This window comes from Anopheles marshallii, chromosome 2, assembly GCF_943734725.1.
Source record: "Anopheles marshallii chromosome 2, idAnoMarsDA_429_01, whole genome shotgun sequence".
Taxonomy (NCBI): Eukaryota; Metazoa; Arthropoda; class Insecta; order Diptera; family Culicidae; genus Anopheles; species Anopheles marshallii.
In genome coordinates, this window is record NC_071326.1 from 545,206 (window position 1) to 568,482 (window position 23,277).

Below are 23,277 nucleotides of genomic sequence, written 5' to 3' on the forward strand. Positions count from 1 at the left end.
TTCATGGGCAGCTTTGGATGCTTTGGATGCTGTGGGCTTTTTCGAGCGGTTTGAGATGGTTTATGGTGCCAATCCGTTCTTCTTTGTTGAAACATTGTTTATGAATCCGTATTATGATGTTTTCCCGAACGCATAAAATCGCTAGAGTACCCCCGGTAGACAATTAAACTACCGTTTTGGAGTGAGGCGAGTTTTATCAATGAGTAAAAGGGGTAGAACACTGTTTTTGTTGTGGTTTTTTCATTATTTATTCTTTAATTCCATCCATGCCGTCCATCAAACACGCCACAACGATCTAATTAGAGTGCGAAGATGAGATTATGGGAGAACCTCCTCAGGTCCAGGAGCCCTCATCCGTCGATCGGTCGTTCCAATTACTGCCCCATTATCACGATCGCCGATGCTAATATGCTGGCAAATATTGACAGGCAGCCGATCGTCGTCGTACAACAAATAATTGAATTATAAATCCGTCACCCGTTAGGCTTGGGCGGAGGTTGTTATTGAATTACAATAAAATGATAATAACCGGGCACGATCGACGGCACAGCGGGTGCATGCGGTGTTACGCTACACGTCTAGCAGTGTCTAAGCGACGTCTCCCCGACCGAGGTCGGTGCTGCCGATGCTCGCAGCCGCCCGTTCGAGCTCGAGACGGTTTTGACTGAATAATTGCAATCGGCTCGAAATGATGAGACGCCGCCACAACGGCCAATGCTAATGGCGCTAATAGTGCTGATTGCACGAGAGATGTTGCTCTCGTTAGTTTGCAGCAGCAAACAAAAAGTGTAAACAATTACACCCGTTTGCGCTGCACTACCGTGGCAAAAACACACACTAATAATTGGTTATTTTTCTGCGATCGTGTATGCGATACTTTGTTCAATGATGATTTTTAAAGTGCTGCCCCCTGCCCAACTCTCCCGTGTGTTTTTCTTATTAGCTTTCCTAGAATGAAGGTCCTACCTCGATCATCGTTGGAATCCTCGCTCGGTGGTCCCTGCATGGCGCGGTGAGGTGATATGTTGGGATGCGAGGCCCCATTCAGAAGCCCCCCGGGTAAGCCTGCTCCACCGCCCGCACCCACCCCGACGCCCACGCCCGTCCCTGTACCGCCACCGCCCAGCCCGGTAAGGTTGGGTGGTGCGCCCGGTGGCCCGAACCGGGGCCGCGTCAGGAAGTGTCCACCGAACACATTCGGCACACCGAACTGCAGGAAGGGGGCCCATTGCGGGGGAACGTTGGTGCGGTTGCGGGGGGCGAGCTGGGCGGCAGCGGCCGCCGCATACAGTTGCAGGGCTGGCTGCGAGCCAAGCGTTTGCAGATTCTGCAGCATTCCCTGATGCTCCAGGACCATCTTCTAGGACGATGACGGTGACGTCAACGGCTCAACCGACTGGGGCGCCGCCGGCTGCGAAACCCACATGCGGACGGGCGAGGATGAGACAGTGGACACTCCGTCGAAACAGGGGTCTTTCGGAGGAAAAACACACGCCACCACAGCCACTGCCGCACAATATTGAATATTAAAACAAAACTTATGCGCTATTGTTCACCAAATGGGCAGTAAACAACAACGCATCACGATCACGAGCACACACGCACACAGCACACACGATCGGTAACGACAGCGTCGATTAATCACCGGGTCCACTATGGATCATGCAAACAGTAGCGTTTTCACTTCACAAGATGTTTTCTTTTGGTCGGGCACTATGTTTTCCCTAACAAACTATATCCTTTTCACCATTATCTGACGATTGCTGCATTGCGAGTAAACATATATTGCTTTGTGTGGCCTTTGCCATGTCGCTGTTAGTGCTTTGTTTGTTTACACACACTTTGGGGCATTTCTTTTCACCTTTATTGCACTATAAATTGCACAAATGTAACACTGAAGCGTTTCAAGAGCTGTTTTCCAGGGGATATAACACGGAAATGAGTATATAAATAAAAATGAATTAGATTTTAGTGTAAATAAAACTAATAAATAACGAGAAGAGAGAATAAGCAAATGTTCTCTTTCGCTTTCTCTTGTGTTTTGAACGTTGTATTAGCAAGACGTCAATATGCCGTCGGTAAATGCAGTTGTGAGTACATTCGTGGTCCGTTGCACTTGAAAAAATACCTATGCACAGTTCACATTGTTTTGTAAAATTGATGTAATTAAAACATATTTATCTTATTTAATATAATTTTCTCTTCACATTTTGTTTTCTGTCCGACTGTTTTGTTTTGGTGGATTCAATTCTATTTGTTTGCAATAATTACCCTTCAATCGATTGCAAACAAATAAGGACATCAGTTTTCACGTGTTTTATGTACACTTCTGCTTTAAGCTCTGTGTAAAGCATTATTCAATTTCCTACTGGAATAATAACACTCCATTACCGGCAAATCACTTCCAATTGGGTCTCAACGCACTGAAAAACGAAGGCAATGGTACAATTCTTCGATTTTTCCTTACACTCATCAAATAACCTCCAGTCATCGACAGGCCGCCAAAGGTTTTTTTCCACTGTGTACCACTTGTTTATTTCTACCAACAGCCATGAAAAGGCAAACGGAGGAACTGCAACGGGCACGCAAATACGCCGTGCTGGTTATGTGTGTACGTACGCCTAGTCGTTCCGCGTTCCCAATGACGATAGGTGAAACACCACGACCACCACGCGGCAACAAACGCGAACTCGCCGATCGCTCGCTCACCAAAACACCGGAAAAGTCTCCAAATGGGAATCGAGTTTTCCCAACTAACCCAGTACGACTCACCGCACCAACCAAACATACACTGATGGCCCCGTCGAACGAGTGCCTTTTCAGCAGAAACTAATACTACACAAAAAACGCAAACATTAATGCACCTGGGTTGCACTCGACACTAACCGTACCGTGAGGGAGCGTTGTCCCTTCAGTTCGTGGGAGGAAAATTTTAAAACTTGAATATTTTTTGGAGAATCTTTACAGAATGGTATTGTTTGTAATGACAGACAAATTTCTTTATCGAAATGTATGATTTTAACAAATGTTTACACATAATGTTATATATTTTAACTAATCATGGAACAACTATTCTTTTGTAAATTCATTTACTTGATTTGTGTAGAAAATGTTAGAATTGTTTTTAATATGCTTTATGAATATTTTTTATCCCTTTCACATGTTTTTTTTCTATCCATTGTCAAATATTGCAATCATTGGTTTTGTTCTGTTTGATGTTTTGTTGTTTACGTTTTAATGTTTTATAACATTAATTTAGTTTTTGATTTACTATTCCCTACTAAATTATACTACTACTAAATTATATTCGTTTTCTTTAGTTTAGTAATTTTCTCTTGATATTAACTCAAAGTAAATTAAACAATATTAAAACATTGTGAACATTGTCAAAAAGTTATATATTTAATAAAACTAATTTATGAATAGTTTTGAAAGACGATTAACTATGCAAATAATCACAAAATAAAAAAAATACGTGGAAGTCATTCTATACTAATGAGTGCAATTATAACTACGTTTGATGACCGGATCAGACAGGACACTTTACACTCACTGAGAAATGATTGTTTTTCTTATAGCACGTATTTTATGATTATGCACTTGTGTTCTTTGTACATGTGTCCCTAGGATTTAATCACTCCCAAATGGTTGTAATGCCGAAATGCAATTTGTTTACAAAACACTAGAACGCCAGGATACACACATAAATACACCAATTATCTCATCAGGACACCGTTCTAATGTTTACATTCACAGTATCATAGACGCAGTTGTTGAAATTGATTTAAAGCAATGTGACGAAACAAAGCGAACAAAAAAATTCAATCATACACATAATTTATTACCACGTCACCTTAATCACTCGCGTTAAAATGTATAAACAATCGCTACAGGTCCCGCGCACAGCAGCACACATCGGTTTCGGCCGTTGGATTGCTTGGAAATGAAAAATTTTTATGCTCGCGAGAGGCGGCTCGAGGGTTGCGATGTGTTTTCGATGTTTCCCCACGATGTTTCGGTAGAAAAGAAGAAGAAGAATCGACGAGAATTTCGAGAAAACGCGCCACAAAGGGGGAGGAGCGTATTACAACGTTTCGTGAGATGCGCGAGCCAATCACAAACGTGAAAATCTTACAGCTGGTGCCATGTTGAAATATTTCGCGCTTGAAATGTTTCATGGACGACGGCGCGAACAATGAAACGTGATTTGAAGTGGTTAGTCACAATTTAATTTCAATTTCTCTAATGTTTTTAATAGAAATAAAAGGCCGCACGTCACTACCTTAACAGAGGAATATCATTAAGATCACAAAGAACGTCGTCTCTATCGAAAACAATAGAATTTCCACCATTTCGTAGCTAAAATCCATCATCTTCAAGCATGAGCTTTCTTCATATTTGCCCAAAATTCCCATTTTAATCGTAAATACGCCTAGCTATCATCTTCATTGGTGACACTTTTCGCGTTGCAAAACTTTTAAGGACACTCGTTTCATTTTCCAAACCGTTTCGCATCTGCGGCTAATTGAAAAATAAATGGCTTTTTCTTTTCCAAATCAATCCTTTTCAATTGAGTGCAACTTCCATTGATAATTGACACTCTTGTTGCCGCTCTCCCCTGTCCAACCCGCAGTCCGTAGCTTCTCAACAAGTGGGCCATGATTTTCCGTCAGAACCGTCAACTCCGAAACTCCGAAGGCTGTCCTTTTCTCGATTGTGTCCTGGTCATTGCGCAGGTCCTCGCTCGGGCTTCCGGATTCTCTTGATGCGCATGATTGCCAACCAAGTTCCCCAGCACCCGGTCTCCCAACAGTATCGTTATCATCTTTCTGGCTAATAATGTTGGTACATAAATATTTCCTCGCCGCTTCCCCACGTTTCCAACCTACTGACCCCTGACTCTTCCACCGTTGAATAATGCATCGCATGGAGCCGACGAGTTTGATAGGCGAACACTCACTCACTTCGTCACAAACGTTTCCCGGGGCCGCATAAAACATAACGAGAGCCAGACAAAGAGAGACAGAAAGAGAGAGGTTAAAAGGTTCAATTTCACTCTGTAATTGTATGCGTGCGGGTTTTTGGCTAGGAGCAAAGCGGACAGAGCCGCATGCGATGGGTTGCTTTGATTAAATTTCGCGTTTTGACATCTCGGGAATTGGTCTGTGTATTGAATTTAAGTAGATTGTACATAAGTTTTGGCTGGTCCTCTGGACCTCGTCCCACGCCCTCGTCACGTAAATGCGTCACCGGAAAGGACACATCGCTTGTTTGCATCGTAGTTTTCCCCCATTTGCCATGCATATATTGAAAGCCGTTGTGGATGCTGGAGATTGAACGTGTAAGCGAGCGAGAGAGAGAGGATGACACACAATGCCGCCGAGTGTTTCAGTCTCGTAAAGCCTCAATTTGTTAAATGCCGAAAAGCGAGATCATGTAACGCTCTTCGTGTAGCTCTTCCACAATGATTCATCTCATTTCAATTCGCTGCTATTGCATCATGGAACTGGTGGGTCTGCCATACGTTTTGGGTCCCATATGTGCTGCAGCATATTTGCCAACCTCCCTTACCCCCGAAGCCCGGTCATTCGCTTGTGCTTCCTCACACTGTCGTGAGCAGAAAACAATCTAACGGCACCCCCCATCCCCCTGGCCATGTTTTCTATTTTCCAACCGAGAAAAACTAGGATGATACGAAATTTGTCCTGATTTGAGCAGAGATTCTAGTCCTCTCCGTGCGCGCCCCTTCTTCTCCACACCCTGCCCCCTGTTCCCAGAGCAGGCGGACATGCGCGCCATTTTATGTAGGGGTCATTCTTCTTTTTTATTTATCTCCCATCCTCCCAATCCCGGAAAAACGTGCGTTTTCCTCGTTGACTTTTTCGCACCATATTTCACAATTCGCTGCCCAATTTCGGCTGCCCTTAAGTGTCGTAGAAGGTTCGTACATGAGGGAATGGAGGGGGGAAGGGGGAGTATATGTATGCATTTATGTATGTTCAGCACAAACCAATTCTTCCCTGTGCTCCCCTCTTATACCCCCACCCTTTTCCTATTCACCGATCTTTTTCCGGTAGAGTCTATGCTTTCCGTTTCCTCGACAGCATCGGCACGGTTTCTTTCGCATGGGCCCGTGCTGCATGGGAAGAAGGTGCGCAGATGTCACGTACGGTACTTTAGCGAACGATTCCGGCCATAATAGATCACTGAAACGCAGCACCATCATAAAATCATCGGCCACTTCCAAACGGCAGCACCGCACGGTTTTGCTGCTAATCAGGATTGATTAATTTTTTGTGCCACTTCCTGGTCCGGGCGATGATGAAGATGATGGTTCGGTATAGACGATGTAACGAAGCTGGTACGAAAAGTGAGGAAACTTATAAAAGAAACAAATTTTATACTAAATAGTTTACATTTTGTACACTTAAATACATTGGCAATATCCAGATTTCAAGATTTTCCAGGCTCAAGGCTCAATGTTTTTTTTGGGGACTTAAATGAAAAGTGACCACAAAGATATAATTTGGGGTATGATTTTAATGAAATCTTCTTTTAAATATCAAGATAATGAAATGGATTCAAAAATGAATTTGATCCTTTATATTAGCCAGATTGCTCTTTATGTGAGCCGTAGGTTTGCTAAAATCTCAAACAGTTTGTCAAACAAATTATACAAAGGTTTATTTTAAACTTTATCATTCATCATTCTGTTAAAAGCTCAACGTATGTTTAATCACGTCGTGGAATTTTAAGTACAATTTTCAGTATTTTGTCTTCAAGGCATAAAGAAATGAACTTGAATATAAAAGGTATAGTACACAAGTGCTACACATTAACAACTTTAAGTCGATCAGCATTCAGGTTTTCTGTGTAAACTGGGTACCGTTTTTGCCAATTTTTATTAATTTTGAAAAATACACCTTGAGAGTACATTGAGAAGTTGCGTTTTTGTATGGTGTTGAGTTAACTTGCTACAAACTATATCAATGTTATGTTTCAGTGCATCAGTTTGAAATTTAAATAAGATTTTAACAAATCCTGCAATTTCTAGAAAATAATATAAAAACTGTTTTTTAAATAAACCTTACATATATTATTAAATAAAGTTAAAAATATAAAGACTGTTCTCGTCTTATACCGATTCATCGATGTGTTATATTTTCTATCCTTTCATATTATTTTTTAACTAACACATTCAAAGTAGCTACTGAAGATCACCCAAAAGGTTGTTTTATATTTATTTTCATCAAACTACACTGACCGATTTACGTACAAATGAACGAAGTAAATTAAAATACCCAAACTAAAGCTTGCAAAGTCTGATTAATGAGCAAATAGTGATGCGTTGAAAGCAGGCAAGGTGCCGCCTTGTGTTATTTACCATCCCAGCGCCTTTTTAAACTTTCAACATCTGCTCACCGTAGTAAATAGCTCACGTTTTATGGCAACCCAAACCACGCCGAAAAAATAATACAAAACAAAATGAAAAATGTTTCGCCATTTTAACGTTGCGCAAACGGTCGGTTTGCTACGTAAGTTGGGTGTTGGAAGAAATTATCGCACGACAAGTGGCGAAAGGCTGTCCGGGGCTTGGTTTTTCCTGTCCGATAGAGACGTTTCAATTATCGGCAGCTGAGGGAAAAGTAACATAATCGATTCACAATTCAATCATACGGCGGTACGGCATAAAAAGCGCTACTTTCGGTACGCTGGGATGTGTTTTCACTTGATAAACTTTCAAATTTATGCTGCAGCAATTTGACCGGCGATGCTTTTCGCGCCAGTCGTTGGCAGTAGCGCGCTTTTCGAAAGCTTACAATTGAATCATACCCGAATGCACATAATGATCAAAAATTATTTATCATTTCCGCTGCCATTAACCGACGCTCGATCAAGGGCCAGATAAATGTTAGATGAACAGGTCCTGTTCCACATTTTCATGTGGCCCTCGTTGAGCAGTTGATTTAATATTTTCCCCCCACTGGGAGATCCCCCCCTTTCCACTTCCCGCCCCAAAAGTCCCCGCTCATCGTTTTGGTATGCGGTGCGCATTTATCAATTCACTCGGCCGGCTGCAAGTGGAATCGAATTAGCGAACAATTATAAGCCTAATAGAGTTACTAACGAGTCGCGGTTATATACTCGCTACCGTGTGCCATAAATTACTTATGCAAACCCGGGCCCTCGCCATAACGGGTCACGCTGATGCCGAGTGTGCCAAATCTTGGTTGGGCTGTTTCGGCGGTGTTGGCACCTTTACCTTGGGTCGTTCCATTCCTCTTCCTTCCCGCAGGCCACCGTATGTTCGCCATACGGAGTTGGTTGGAATGCGATAAAATCGATAAATGGCCTGGTGGAAACGAAGCGCACAGCCATTATGGCGAAAAGATACGGCCCCTGGGTAAACCCACCGAACCGGAAACAACGATCGTTGAGCAGCACCAGATGATGATTATTACAGGAGTTTATTTTCAGCTTTGCGCTAAATGATTTTCATTTATGAGGACGTGTTGTGTAGCGGAGCTTCGTCGTTTTCTACACCGGTTTGGATTGGATTTGGTTGTTTAGTGTGTGTGAAGAGCTTTACAAAACTGTGGTTTAGTGAATTATTATTAACTACATGTACCAAATCAAATATCAAACTACAAAAAAGTAACACTATTCGATATTAATTCTTTAATTAAATTTTCTTCCTTAAATTTAGTTTTGTTTGATGAGGTAGAACTCTCCGGTGCCCTTATAAAGATGATTTTCTGCTCATTTGGTTAACTCTTTGTAATTGCAATGTGGCATCTCTGACGAAATTTTGGAAATTGGCGACCATTATAGAGACCAAATTGTTGAAGATGAAATCAAATCAATACTTCATTTTCTGACATCGAACGTAAGGGTTTTTTATACATGTTAAAAAAATTGGAAAATTGACAATAGGTTGCAAAAATGGTCACAAAACCTTGTCCCAAAGAGCCATTTTTTGGAACAAGCTCTGGAACTCTGATGTTCGCTCACTTAAATAATGTGGTATCTAGGAACATAATGATACGTAAAACTACTCAATATTGTGAATCAAATCGGAGTGAGTGAGTTATTAAAACCTATTAACCAACCTCCCTAACTCCTTAACTCCTCGCTCTTTGAATGATTGTAATATGCAAGTGAGTCGCTTATCGTCTTTGACACTCGCACCTATTCATAGTAATGCATCAAGCAACTTCTTCTTGGGAAATGCGACAATGCCTTGATGTTAGGTCCGTAACTTTGGAATGGAGTTTCTCATGAACTTTGGTCAAAGTTTACGATAAAGCAGACGCTCCAAAGATTGTTTGAGTCCAAAAACAAACTGTTTTTTAATCTTGATTCCTTGTTTGTGGCAGAGTCTACTACCCCCTTAATTACTACGAACTTTACCAAAAAGAGGAGAGAGTGTATATTGCTCATAAACAATCAGTTCAATCACATCATCCCCATTTGAACGATCCCCAGTAAAAATGTTAAGCACGTGTCAACCAAATAGATAATATCCAACCCCTTGAGCCATCAGGCTGAGCCCGAATGTGGGCCCGCGTAATGATGTAACTAAATAGTTATGATACACTTTACAATGATTAGTCTACAATCTACGTAACAAAAGCGTCGCAACCATTCCCGCTTAGCTTTGTTCAAACGTTTTGGCAAATCGTTTTCTGACACCGAAAAACTTCATTAAAGTTTATTATCTATTTACAAGCGAATGCGATTGGGAGAGTGTTTATTTTTTCACAGTAAAGCATATGAATAAAGATGAGTTACACGCTAATGTAATGGAAGCGTACTAAACTCCCAAAATGACAACATGCGATGGAAAACAATCGTTTGCAGAATTGTTTTTAATTCGAACACATTACCTCCCAAGCGGGAGTGGTTCCCTTCTCCGATTATTACGGTGAAAAGTTGCACATTAGATGGGTTTGTGTTTTTTTTTTTGTTTTTGCTTCAGCCTTCTGTCTGGTCCGTGAACGCCTCCGAACCCAACCCACCCAAAAACTCCACGACGCAATTTTCTTCCCACCCACCATTATTCATCTTGATTTCATACATCTTTGATGCGTTTGTATATAACTGTATCACGGCTATGTGTACCGAGGGTGAAAGAAAATGCCGCATCTGATCGGACGATTTGGCGACTTTCCAACATCAAAAGACCAAAAACCACCGCAAGAACGTCTTTCACCCCGCCTTACGCCGTTGGAAACGTGTGTGGTGTGGCTGGGAGTGTGATTTAGAGATTGTTTTAATGGAAATTTACACAAGCGGCATTAATAATTCCGTGCGGATTGGTTCTTTATATCTTTCCGGCATGTTTTCCCCCCTAGAGCGGGATTCTATTGAAACGGATGCTTCCGAGCACACCCCAGTTTCTATTAAAAGCTTACCCAATACAAATGGAATGATATTTTGATGGCCGACGAATATGCGTTCCTTTCGCCATGGGAAAGCACGATGTCGTTTCTGCTCGAATTGAATTCATTACATTGATCTGGAAACATCTGATACGAGTTGTTGCCATCTCGACCCATGATCATTACCGGTTTGAGTCGGGGAGAGGCATAAAATTCTTCCTAAATTGCCCTCCCATTTGCAGACCATCTTGTTTTAGTATGGCATATGTCTAAGCAGAAATTGATTCACCCAGAACACGGAGGAGAATGGTTTTATGAAGAGCTTTTCCATTTCCACTGCTGGTGTAATCAAACTGGACTCAATACTAGCTGTGGGTTTTACTTCCACCGATACTTCAGCTGGACGACGGAAACAAACATCTAATTTTCCTTTTCTTTTGGTTCTGATTCAAAAGATAAGAGCCGCACTAAAGGGATAAACACATGGCGAGCCGCAAAAGCATTTGTATTGGTACATTATGGTTCGGTTTCATAATAGATTCGTCCGACTTCTGTTTGCTGAAATAAAGCTGAAAATGAGGCCACACGCTGGGATGGGCCACTGTGGGACGAATGTAAAACAATCATTCGTTACTACAGCCGGATGGACAGAAGAAAAAGTGTAGCTGTATCATATACCACGAACCATGCTTGAAAAACGTGTACAATACATGTTTCTATCACAAACTGCAAGGAAATTGCTCTTCAGAACCGATTTTGCAAATATGATCCGTTTCCTACTGTGCAACCACCCGATTTGTTCGTTCTACGTGATGTTTTCTGCTGATTTCTGCATACATCAGATATAATGGTACGAATATTTCTGAAAGCAAATAGCAACGATTCGATTTATCTGCCACTCTGAAGCAAAACCATCACGAATAGTCATTCTTTTTTTATCTTCTATTTTATTCACATGATTTATAAGATAGCTTTTAAGATCATTTATTTACTTGAATGGATATACGATTCGTTACTAACGATACAGAAATGCATTTTAGATAAAAAAAAATATGGGGAAATATTAACTACCAGCATCAAACATGTTGCCCGATTAAAGCAATTAAAAAAATATAGTTTTCAATTATAAACGTAATACTATGGATGGAACGCAATGACTCTTGTAAATGAGCGAATAACGTCAACGTAACTGGCAGTACAATTGGCCGCACCATGTATCCGTACAAAACACTACGCGCAGTGCGCTATTTACTACATATTGTTTGTTGTGCGTCCGTTGTGTTGGCTTGAAAGGACACGGCTACCACCATTTGTGTTGATTCGTGTAAGGCTCAAATTACAATATTAGAAACTTTAACTACGTAATAGCGCGATGGTATATGATGTTTAATTATCTTTCTTATTTTCTTTAGCGTCAAGCTTTTTCAACTGCTGTCGATCCTCATGAGCGTCGGTTGAATTTTCCTCTTTGCCCATAAGAGCGCGTTCGTCTTCATCGATGCGTGTTTTATCGACAGGATACAACCTAGAAAAAAGACATAATGTAACATAATTCTTCTCAATTCACCTACATTCGCTTGATGTACGTACCATCGTTGGTAGAGATAGACCAGAAACACGATATCATCCCGGAAGCAGGCAAACCGGTGAGCGGTCGGCATCGTTATGATGAAGGCAAACACGTCATCAATGAAAGTGTTGAACGATTTGTACATGAACACACGCCACGGAAGAGCGGCGACCGATTTCAGCTTGTAGTTGATGAACAGTTGGGGCAGCATAAACAGGAACCCGAATGCATACACTCCGTTTGCCATTGAGCTGATTGTCCACGAATACCAACTGTAGACGCATCAGAAGACATCATTATAAAGGGCCTTTGCTACCGAAATGAACCAGAAAGACTTACCTCTTGTGGGGAAGATACAGTAACGAGTAAACAGCTCCAGCAATACACAACGGGTACAGTACAAAGCTTAAATACCGCATCGCTTCCTTGTCCAGCTCCTGCGTATTGTTTTCCTGCGTTTGAATATCGCTCGACACATCCGTGTCTTCTTCGCTCGATCGGAACCGAATGCCTTGGCGCAAACTAATATCGAGCTTTAGGATTTTCTTCGCCTTCCACACCTCGATCAGCGTTCCAATGCCCGTTGGTATCAGAATGAGCAGTGAGGTTTCTTCATCCATCAGATACAAGAATATTATTATGTGGCTGAATGTTCGCCATAGTGTACTTCGCATCGATAGCCCGGCATAGGTACGTTTGTGCTTCCAGAACAGAATATCATTTTTGAACGAAAGGAAATCTATCAGGAGCTGTAAGAAGAATGAGCAAGAGATAAAATGTTGCACTTTGTGAAAAATGGAAATCAAAGTCCGCTACTTACGTGGACACTGCTGATGATGATTGTTCCACAAAGTAAATAAACATTCGTGTCGGAGAAAATTGATTTCACCTGTAATAAAGAACATACAACTAAGACATTGAAAGGTTCTACAGCACCATCAGGCTCGGTACCTCATCGATATCTTTCTCGCTAAAACCAAACCTCGTTAGGTCCGACATAGCCCGTTCGATCTGTGCCAACATCTTGATCTTGCCAACCGAACTGGGCGCGTAATGTATTGTTACGGTGGCTTCCGTTGTTTTCGGGTCGATTTCCACCAGATCGGCTAGCTTTTCTTTGGCGAAATCATTTCGTATTATTGGCATTACCAAATTGTCCGGAGTGATGCGAATGTCTCGTGCCAGTTCCGCTGGTACATCCCTTGGAGACACAGAAAACTGTTCCGTAATGATGTGTATGAACACATTTTGCCGGATGTGGGCGACTCGTTTTTGATTCATGGATTTACTAGGCCGTTTTGTCGTACTCTGGGGAAAAGTATTTAATCAGCACAGTTAATAAATGAAGGTTATCTGTTAGCCTAATTGACCCTCAGGTCAAGAGCCATAGACCGAGACATATTACTGAGATGCAGCAGATGCTATACCCGTATAATCGTACTTACCTTGTCGTTAAGCAAATTGATTGCAGCTGCTTTTGGTAGCATATAGTGCGTCAAGGCAAACTTTTTGATCACCGATGTGCTCTGGCTTCTTACCGAGTCCCAGTCCAACGATTTGGCACTCTTCGTCAGTACCGCAAACATGTAAAGCGTACCATTGGAACGCGTCTCTTTGGGCAAATTGATCGTGTAGGATCTAAAACCAACAAGAAGATGAGATTAGAAAATAATTATCTTTTTATCAGACGTTTAAGTTCCACTCACTTATCAAGCTCAATAAACGGATCGAACGGATTGATGGTACCGAGCTTGGCCACTTTTGCTGCACTGGAAGGGTTTGCAAGCGCGGAAGTGTACAGTGAAAGCTGCAGGAACTTGCCCTTGGTCAGCTGAGACCGGTAACAGGGCGTATCAGTACATTGCGGTGCCCGAAACAGCATGTAAAGTGTATACGTGGAATGTAAAATGTAACACAGGAAAACAATGCCACAGACCGACGATAAGGACATGAGCTTCATCTTATCGTTCGTTTAGGTACTGGGGAGAGAACAAATACAACAATCTTCCAATTTGCTCATGCACAAAATTACATGTTATCACAAATAGTTTGCAAAAGAGAAAAGTAATTATTTTACGGCGCTAGAATCTTTTCTTTCCCGGTATGATTTTGACAACAAATCACAGTTTGTTTACGTTCCAATGCACAGTGGGACTTCCCCAGTACATGCTGACGTTTTTTACTTATCTTTACTTGCGCTCTTTTCATACATTCATTAGAACTAAAGTCATTTAAATGTGTACAAAAATGACCATTTCCATTGGATATCCATTTATTATATGAAGCCGCCCTATATTAAGTCCTATAAAATGTAAATTGCGATCTGACGAACAGATAGTTAACGTATGAATGGTAGATATTTTTCACTGGGCTGAACACGTCAGCTTGACAGTGGAAATCGTATGGGGAAAATAACAACAAATCATTTTTCTATCCATTTTCTACTAACCCAAATCGCACCATAAAAGTTCCAAATTAATCTATTTTGCAGCCTTCTACCAGTGTGCAATAATGGGAAACAAACAAGTGAAGCAACATTTTGAGACTGCAAAGAAAACGGGTGTGCTGAAGATATCGCTACTGCGGCTCGACGAGTTTCCTTCGGCGCTGAAAACATTCCCGAATGTGTTGAAAACATTGGACATATCGGAAAACCGATTCACAGTTTTACCAGACGACATAGCAAAATTCACCCTCCTCAAGCATCTGAACGCTAGCGGAAACAAAATAGCTCTAGTTCCCGAGTGCATCGGCGTCTTGGTGAAGCTGGAAACTCTGAACATGATGAACAATCTGCTCACTTCCGTACCAAGAAGTCTGTCGAGCTGCACCCACCTGAAGCAAGTGATCCTCAGTAACAATCAGATCAACACGTTTCCGGTAGTATTCTGCGAGCTGAAGCAGCTGGATTTGCTAGACCTTTCGAGGAACAAAATAACGGAAGTTCCGCCAGAGGTGAAATCGTTGCAGGTTATCGAGCTGAACTTGAATCAAAACCAAATTACCATCGTCGCCGAAGAGATAGCCGATTGTCCTAAACTGAAGACATTACGCTTGGAGGAGAACTGTCTGCAGATATCCGCAATAAATCCGAGAATCCTAATCGAATCGAAAGTGTGCAATCTGTGCGTCGATGGTAACCTTTTCAACTCCAAGCAGTTTAATGAACTGCAAGGGTATGACGTATACATGGAGCGGTATACAGCAGTGCGGAAAAAGATTTCTTAAGATGGTCCAATTTGATCCGAGCATGATGTATCCGAGACCAGGAAGCTCGCGTTGGGAAGTAATTTATTCAAAAACGATAGATCCGATCCTGTTTAGATATCTGTGCATCCGCCACCTATCACCGTATTTTATCGAAATGCATGCAACGATCATGTTCTTATACACCGTTTGTTGATAGATCTATTTAGTGCGTAAGACGAGACTAGCAGGAATACGCTGATTTGCTGATGTAAAAGAACGATTTGTTATAATTTGCATATTTTGAAATAAAATGTATGTATCGTAAAATGTTCAGTGAAAATCGACACCTCAACTAGGGTGTATTTGTGTTAAATGTTTCGTATAATGTTAAGGGCAATATTCATCAGCCAAAATAAAAATCTCCGTTTTGGTAAAAGCAAGAACTTTCCGTGTCTGTTGCAAGTTCGAATATTTTAAATTCATGTTCGAATTCGCTGAATTTCTCTGTCTCTTTTCTTTTACTCAACTGTCTCCCTTTTCCTCAAATGATCTCTGCTGAACTATGGGATGCAAAGTTAAAAATCTATGACGGTGGGATTTTTATTTCACCAAAACGATCTAATATTGTTATTTTTGTACATCCGATGGCACTTAATCATTTCAGTCCAGTGGAATAAGTAATAACTTAATTTTAAAATTATTTCCAACCACCTTCTGCTGCTATCATTTTTAATTTTCCGTTGTTTAGTTATCCGTTATCAAACAGTGGAAATGTGTGTAGATCCTACCTGGCCATAATGCACTGTGAGAATAACAGTGCGTTCAAATCGGCCACATTCATCAAAAATAAGGTACACACACATCCAGAAGGCACGACATTTTTTTACGACATCAGTGAAGGTAAGAGGTGTTGCAGTGCGTGCTCCTCGAAAAAGGGGACATTTTGGTATAAAAATAAAAACAAGTTTTATCTTTAGTTTGAACTCGGAAAGTGTTTTTAGGATTAGAAATGCATCGTTTCAGAAGTAGAAATCAGTGGAACTAGTGCACGCAGTGAATTAAATTCGTTGCCAAGTAATCGCGTCTTTTGACAACGCGTCACCATTGGCAACAGCGCGTTATTTATTTCATCATCCGTGTGTTGATTTTCGATTCTTTTGTCTTTTCGTGATTATTTACAGTGCATAGCGTCGGTAGTAGCTACTTTATGCGTGTCACAAAGGGCACGCCGTGATTTCCGTAGTACACCGTAGTACGTCCCTTCCTCCCTTTGCTCCGGAGAACTTTCCTAGTGCGGTGAGTGGTGAAGCGTCGCGTCGTTTACGCTGATTTGGCGTATTTTGACTGTAAAAGAAAGTGTGTCTGGGCGTTAATTAGCGTGAGAGTGTGATCTTTGTTTCCCAAAGCCAAGTGTTGCACCTAACGGCGGCATCATGTTTGATGTATTCGGATCCGTGAAGGGTCTGCTGAAGCTAGACCAGGTGTGCATCGATAACAACATCTTCCGGCTCCATTACAAAGCGACGGTCATCATCCTAATAGCGTTCTCGCTGCTAGTCACTTCGCGACAATACATCGGCGATCCGATTGATTGCATCGTCGATGAGATTCCGCTGAACGTAATGGACACATACTGTTGGATCTACTCCACGTTCACCATCCCGAACCGCCTGACCGGAATCGCCGGCAAGGACATCGTGCAGCCGGGTGTCGCGAGCCACGTCGACGGTCACGATGAGGTGAAGTACCATAAGTACTACCAGTGGGTGTGCTTCGTCCTGTTCTTCCAAGCCATGCTATTCTACGTACCCCGCTACCTATGGAAGACGTGGGAAGGCGGCCGGATCAAGATGCTGGTTCTCGATCTCAATATGCCCATCATGAACGAAGAGGCGAAGGAGCGCAAGAAGATCCTGGTCGACTATTTCGCGGACAACATTAAGGGCCACAACTTCTACGCGATGCGGTTCTTCTTCTGCGAGGTGTTGAATTTTGTGAACGTGCTTGGTCAGATTTACTTTATGGACTTTTTCCTCGACGGAGAGTTCTCGACGTACGGTAGCGAAGTGGTACGCTTCACTGAGATGGAACCGGAAGAGCGTGGTGATCCGATGGCCCGTGTCTTCCCAAAGGTAACCAAATGTACCTTCCACAAGTATGGTCCCTCCGGAAGCGTGCAGAAATTCGACGGACTGTGTGTGCTGCCGTTGAACATCGTGAACGAGAAGATCTACGTGTTCTTGTGGTTCTGGTTCATCTTGCTCACCATTCTGACCGGCATCTCGCTGATGTACCGCTTTGCCGTAATTATGCTGCCCAAACTGAGGCTGCTAATGCTGCGCGCTCGCTCCCGGCTGTCGGCGCACGACGAGGTGGAACTGATCGCTTCCCGGTGCCAGATGGGCGATTGGTTCATACTGTATCAGCTGGGCAAGAATATCGATCCGCTCATCTACAAGGAGATCATCTGCGATCTGGCCCAGAAGGTCGAGGGCAAGGAGATCGTATAAAGGGGGCGGAAATCAACGGAAGGATGAACTGAGCAAAAGGAGCATAGGCTGAACGTGAATCATCGTTCGGGAGAAGAATGCATCCGCTCCAGTACACCTTCATCTTTCACCTTCTTTCACCCCTGTCTTCTCCCCCGTTGACATTCTCAACATCCACAACAGGCTACATTTCCTTTCCTTCCCTATCAACCCGCTCCGATCGCGTCGAAGAGCCTAAGAAGAAAAATGCCGAATGAATCATTGAACTTAAATCTACTCTGCCAAACGTCTCTGCATCGTCGTCATATTCCCCCAATCCACGGGTAGGGTATCGAAACATCATGCCCCGAGTCTCAAGAAGCAGCGAAAAAGCAGTACGATTTGCGAGGTTGAGAAGATGTCGAAGATATTCAAACCACCCGCACCGACCAGCCAGCCAGCCAGCCAGCCAGATCCAGCATCTTCTTAAAGCAATCGTCTCAACGTGTACCGTCTTGAACACACGAATCATCTTATGCCGTTTTTGCTTCATCGTCTTTCGTCGATCTCTTCCGACCGTGGTGCCGTGCAGGATAGAACTCAGTTCAGGTAAGCATTGAAACCCATTAGCCATCGCACACACGCGCATCCGACTCTCGATTGCCCAGCTCAAATTCTCTATGAAACAACCAACAACAGCAACTACTCTCGATCTTCCAAGAGAAACTAAAGTGCAGGAAATGGTTGGTGCCACCGGCGAGGGGTGGTACTGAAAGGCGCGAGGTACAGCCCCACCGAACTCGAGGAGGAGAAACATTGATCTGCAGGCGAAAGCGCACTCTAGCAAGCCCTCGGGTTCGCGGATGGTTAAATTATTGGCATTTCCTTTTCCACTCGTTCCAATCGTGGGAGATCGACCCGATCGGTGGTATTGCTCGATCGCACTTTTGTCTTTGAATATGCATAAGCACGATCGCAAAATGATTCATTATGGTGGGGCCGTAGTGAGAGCGAAGAATTTAAATACGAAATGAATCATACGCGTAGAGGACATTTTGGAGTAGTGGAAGGTTTTTGGATATGTGACATTCTCGGGCAATGTTGCTCTATCGCACATAGACATTTCTTAGGGGCCTGTTTTGATGATGGACTGATAATTGTCAGCTATAAGTAGTATAATCATCATTTAAGTGGACAGATCGCATCAAATAATCCTTCATGGCTGCAGATAAGATACCGATAAAGGCACACAAGTGCTGAGCGTGATGGAGAAGACACTAGCGAACAAAGTGAAGAACTCGCCTGGATAATCGATCATTTCGAAGCGAAAGCAAAGGATAAGATAAGGGACGGCGAAAAAACGGGGACACTGCAGACTCTGCGCGAGTTTGTCGCCGTCGGTTGCATCTCCGTAACCTGTTTTAGAGGCGACGCGTTGTAAGATGCATTGCATGTAGATGTGTTGTCCCGGTGCGGCTTTAGACGGTGGCGGCGTACTTTAGCCTTTTGCCTGGTCTGGTCGAGTCGAGTCTCGAAGCCTTCGGAGAGAGCGCGCGCGCAGACCGATCTTCCGTTGCTCACCGCCTTTCGACGCTCATCTTGCATTTGCGCTGTTGCCGTCATTTCCATTCCCATAGAGAGCATAGACCGCGCAGCAATGCTGTGTGGTGGTGTGGTGCTTCATGGCGTTATAGCCACACACAAGCTTGTTATGTTCTTTTTCCATTTCCATTCTCGTACACGGGTTGGGAGTTGGCATCCAGAAAGAAGCGCGCGCGACTGATTGAAGAAGCGAACCTGTGGAGCCTTTGCGCATGAGGAACACGGGAACCCTCTCACTGCAACTGGAGCAAGGTACCGAAGAAAGGGTGGCGAAGGATGGGAGGAAAGTAACAACATCACGGGCAACGTCAGCCCGCCGCCGATCAGTTCCCGGCTGTCGATCGCAAAGTCGGTTGTGAAGAACGACTTTGGAAGCAAGAGTAGAGGGAAAAAATAACACCAACGAGTTGGCCGCTCGCGTTGGTAGCTCTGCGTTCCCATGGATCCACACGCGGTATGTGTGTGCATCCGTCGATCGATAGATGATGTGTGTGTATGTTGGAGGGGTAGTTCTGATGTGCTGAAGAAGCGGTAGTACGTTACCACCGGTGAGCGAAGAACTCTGCCTAGGGGTTTTTTTTCGGGTATGCGTTTTCTTTTATGCGACGTTGCGTTGTTGCTTCTTCCACCCGCGGTTTGTTGACTCAAATCCGTCTCTCTTTCACCTCTCTCATTCGCTACCTGTTCCAAACTCTTCTTTCATTTCATTTTAGGTGAGGTTTGTGCAGCATATTGATCATGCCTTAAAAGCGTATGCTTGAAGCCAGGCCACATTTTGGTTGTGTGCGTTTTATGCTTACCTTTTGCCCGAGCGAACTGCGTGAGACAAGTAACATTGGCCTGGGTCTACCGTGACTGCCTGCGATGGTCGACCATTTTAAAAGGCTGTCAGTCCCTGGTAATGCTGTCAGCGGCGAACCCAGTTTGAAAGTCATCGGTTTGGAATGCGACTACACGTGAAAAAAAGCATTGCCTCGCGTATTGGCTTTGTATGCGTGTTGCATGGCGGTGCACTGATTCGGAGACACCTTTTTTTTGCACCCTTCGAAGCCTCGTGTCTCACGTGCGATCGTTGCGTCTGTTTCGGTGGTTTGTTTCATTCCTTCTAAACGACCGCAATTGTCAGTCGCGAGAGGAGGCTTATTATGTTTTGCCGCGTAATGACTGCTGTGCTCCGTTCCAGCCATTGTCTCCCCGTTTGTTCCCCCATCGGACAAAGCAATGTTGAACAACAAACCAATGAAATGATGGGGTTTGCACCGTTGAGGTGAGTGTGTGTGTGTGGCATGGGAGGGGGGATGAGAGAGCAACGGATGGAAGTGGAGATGGGTTAACATTGAATTGACCCTACGGTCGACGTCGGCGTCGTCGTCGTTGTGAGACCTCTATGGTATGGTTGTTGGGAGGAATTTCCTCTCTCGGACACCTACTACACCTCACCTTCGTTGGTATCGTCAAACGGAGCGATGATCATCCAAGGGGGATGAAATTGGGATTGGTTTAAATTCGGATCCAGTCAATTACTTGCCACAAGCTGCTACTGCGTTGTGGCTTGCGATGCTGCCGATGCTACTGTTGCGACTCGTACAGCTTAGAGCTGATTTAGCTCCCTTCGGAATAAATCACTTCAATTTAGCCAGACGAGAGCACCATTGACCATGTAATCGAAAGATTGCTTTTTCCAAACAACAGCTGTTGAGCGTGGCGGGTTCGTCACCTGTGCGGGACAAGTTATTTTACTTGTGCTGTTGCTCGATACAATTTTTATACGTTTCATCTGCATTCACTCTCTCGTGTGGCCTGTTAATGTAGAAAGCAAATAAAGTGCTTGCTACGAGAGAAGAAAAAAAAGGGACCATTCGGGAGGGCAACATGGCCAATTGAATAATCGATTGGTCCAACCTTCGCCACCGCACGATCTCCGTCTCCGTGTGTGTATGTTCAAGATATGCATACATGTACACGAGCACGCATTAACTCGTTGCATACACAAACCAAACCAAGGGAAAAAAATCCTCAACCAGAGCTGCAAATAAAAAAATTAACTCCTGAAGCCATGCCAGTGCGTCTATCTCCGTCGCACGGTTGCGCACTTTGCACGGAACTAGTTTAAACCTGATTCTTGAGGTCCGATCGACCACCCTCCGCCACTGCCCAGTACACACAGGCTTCTGCATAGCATGAGAGTATTCGACCTGCTTTTTCCATCTCTCGCTCAAGTCTCGTGTAACCCTGGGGGTCGATTATTTTACCGCTTTTGGGTACGAGAACCGATAAATTTGCCTCCGCTACTGGCCGTTTTCGGAGCATAGATTGGGCGACGGTTGACCACGCGGTAGCGATGAACATGTTTTACGATCGTTTGATCGATCGCAGCACCTTTTTGTTTTATGCGTTGTGTTGCACGTTGGGGAATTCTTTTACCATTGCCATTTTGGTGATGCACTTTTTCCTTTCTTCCTTTCTGGGTATTGCCTTCCATTTTTCTGGTGGCTATCGGTTGAAACTGGTTTTTTTAGTGGAATGGGTTTCACCCGGCCGCGGTCGTCATGTGTTTCATCAAGCTTTATGACATTGTTATGTCTTCGCACTACTATGACACAAAATATGTACTCTAGCAAGAGAAAGTAAAGTGGTAGCTGACGTTGGCACCGAGTCGTAACGAGATGTCAATTTATCCCTTCCGTTTAGCGAGTCTGCCATGTTTTAGTTTTTGCAGCATAGACCACAGAGCTGAGTTTCAATTATTTTGCATGATGTACTGCAACCAGTTAGTAGAGGGCATGTCTTGAGAAAAATTGCAAGTAATTTCGATGATTACCTTTAAATTAAACCACCCCGACCAAAGATGTCATTTTCATTAACTTCCACAGTCGTAAATCTATCTTTTACTTGACTCTGCCACAGCTTTATCAAGAGTAATTAACAAACCTGCAAATGCCACACGGTTGCGCAACATCCTCGTCCTACTCGGCCCCCACGTTTCAGAAGTTGAGCAAATTCTCGCAGAGCAGCAAGTGACGTTTACAAATATTTTGTCGCACAGCGCCGGTATGATTTGTTACGATTAAAAGATTTCTCCTCAACCCGCAGAGAAGGGCACACAAAGACCTTCGATTGTGCGCGTGTATAGTTTAGCGTGAAGGAAAACGAAGGAACACGGGAACCCCAATGGAGGAGGGGAGGGGAACAGTCGTGTTCCCATTCGAGTGCCCAGCTCGCTCAGAATGCGACAAGCGCGGCTGCTGTTATGCGGTGGGTTGCGCTGTGTGAGTGTGGCTGGATGGCAGTGTGTGTGACCCAGTTGAAAGCATAACGACGTGGACAAAACCCTACCCACCCCAATTCCGTTTGGAACTCCACTTCCAGCGTGTCTTAATTGACGCCTACAGACGTCGGTCTCGTCTCCACCAGCATTCGTTTATTCCGTCCCAGGGAGGTCATATGGGAAGTTATCAATTATTTACTGTTTTTTTTTGCCTTCCACATCTTCGCCACTGGCTCCGGTAAACCCAGTCCGTCAGATGTATCAGTCGGCGAGGAAGAGAGCACGGAACTAAAAACGCATGCCAGCATCAATGCTAGAATAGTTGCACGAGATTGTGCAAATGAGCGTCGATCAGCTTTTTTTTGTTTGTAATCAAATTGATTGCAAGTAATGTGCCACATGTGTCAAGCAATGGTTATTATTTATTAGCCTTATGGTTTAAACAAAGTAGAACATAAACGTATCAGACGCAGGTCCAAAAACCTCTATAAACAATTCTCAACAACAACATATCAGAAAAAAAGTAAAATCAACAAACGATCGTCCCATCCATTGTCCGGGTTGTAACGCTTCCAATAGAGAAGAAAGGAAACGCAGATGTGATTGTTTTATATTAATTCACACTTTTGCTTACGAAATATGAAACGAAATTGCTTTCGTAAATACCTGTAGCGTCACATTGTTTATTGTTCTCCCTTTTGCTGCTAACCTTCAATGCGTCGGTTTGTTTCAAGACGTTATTTTTTGTTTTAAATAAACATTATGTATCAAACGACACATCACACCAATCAGATAAAT

At 43.4% G+C, this 23,277-nt stretch overlaps 4 protein-coding genes across 4 annotated transcripts in view; 2 read left to right on the forward strand and 2 right to left on the reverse strand.

Annotated features, from left to right (window-relative positions):
* The window catches only part of LOC128709953 (homeobox protein unc-4-like), a 57,543-nt gene extending 56,186 nt beyond the window's left edge, over positions 1–1,357 (reverse strand). The window contains exon 1 of the mRNA XM_053804988.1: positions 967–1,357. Within this exon, the coding sequence (XP_053660963.1) occupies positions 967–1,357 (391 nt within the window). The remainder of the gene's footprint in view (positions 1–966) is intronic.
* A 10,411-nt stretch (positions 1,358–11,768) lies between these two features.
* Positions 11,769–13,912, reverse strand: LOC128707329 (lipid scramblase CLPTM1L). Its single transcript, XM_053802281.1, has 7 exons — positions 13,659–13,912; positions 13,398–13,590; positions 12,904–13,260; positions 12,773–12,841; positions 12,292–12,701; positions 11,973–12,224; positions 11,769–11,907 (listed from the first exon to the last, which is right to left on the reverse strand). The coding sequence occupies exons 1-7, from the start codon at positions 13,910–13,912 to the stop codon at positions 11,769–11,771; spliced, it is 1,674 nt and encodes a 557-aa protein (XP_053658256.1).
* Positions 13,913–14,463: 551 nt separating this feature from the next.
* LOC128708356 (leucine-rich repeat-containing protein 57) lies at positions 14,464–15,180 on the forward strand. Its single transcript, XM_053803331.1, has one exon. The coding sequence runs from the start codon at positions 14,464–14,466 to the stop codon at positions 15,178–15,180; it is 717 nt and encodes a 238-aa protein (XP_053659306.1).
* Positions 15,181–16,574: 1,394 nt separating this feature from the next.
* On the forward strand, positions 16,575–17,651 carry LOC128710001 (innexin inx2). Its single transcript, XM_053805041.1, has one exon. It carries the CDS (start codon positions 16,575–16,577, stop codon positions 17,649–17,651), a length of 1,077 nt encoding a protein of 358 aa, XP_053661016.1.
* The last annotated feature ends 5,626 nt before the right edge of the window (positions 17,652–23,277 follow it).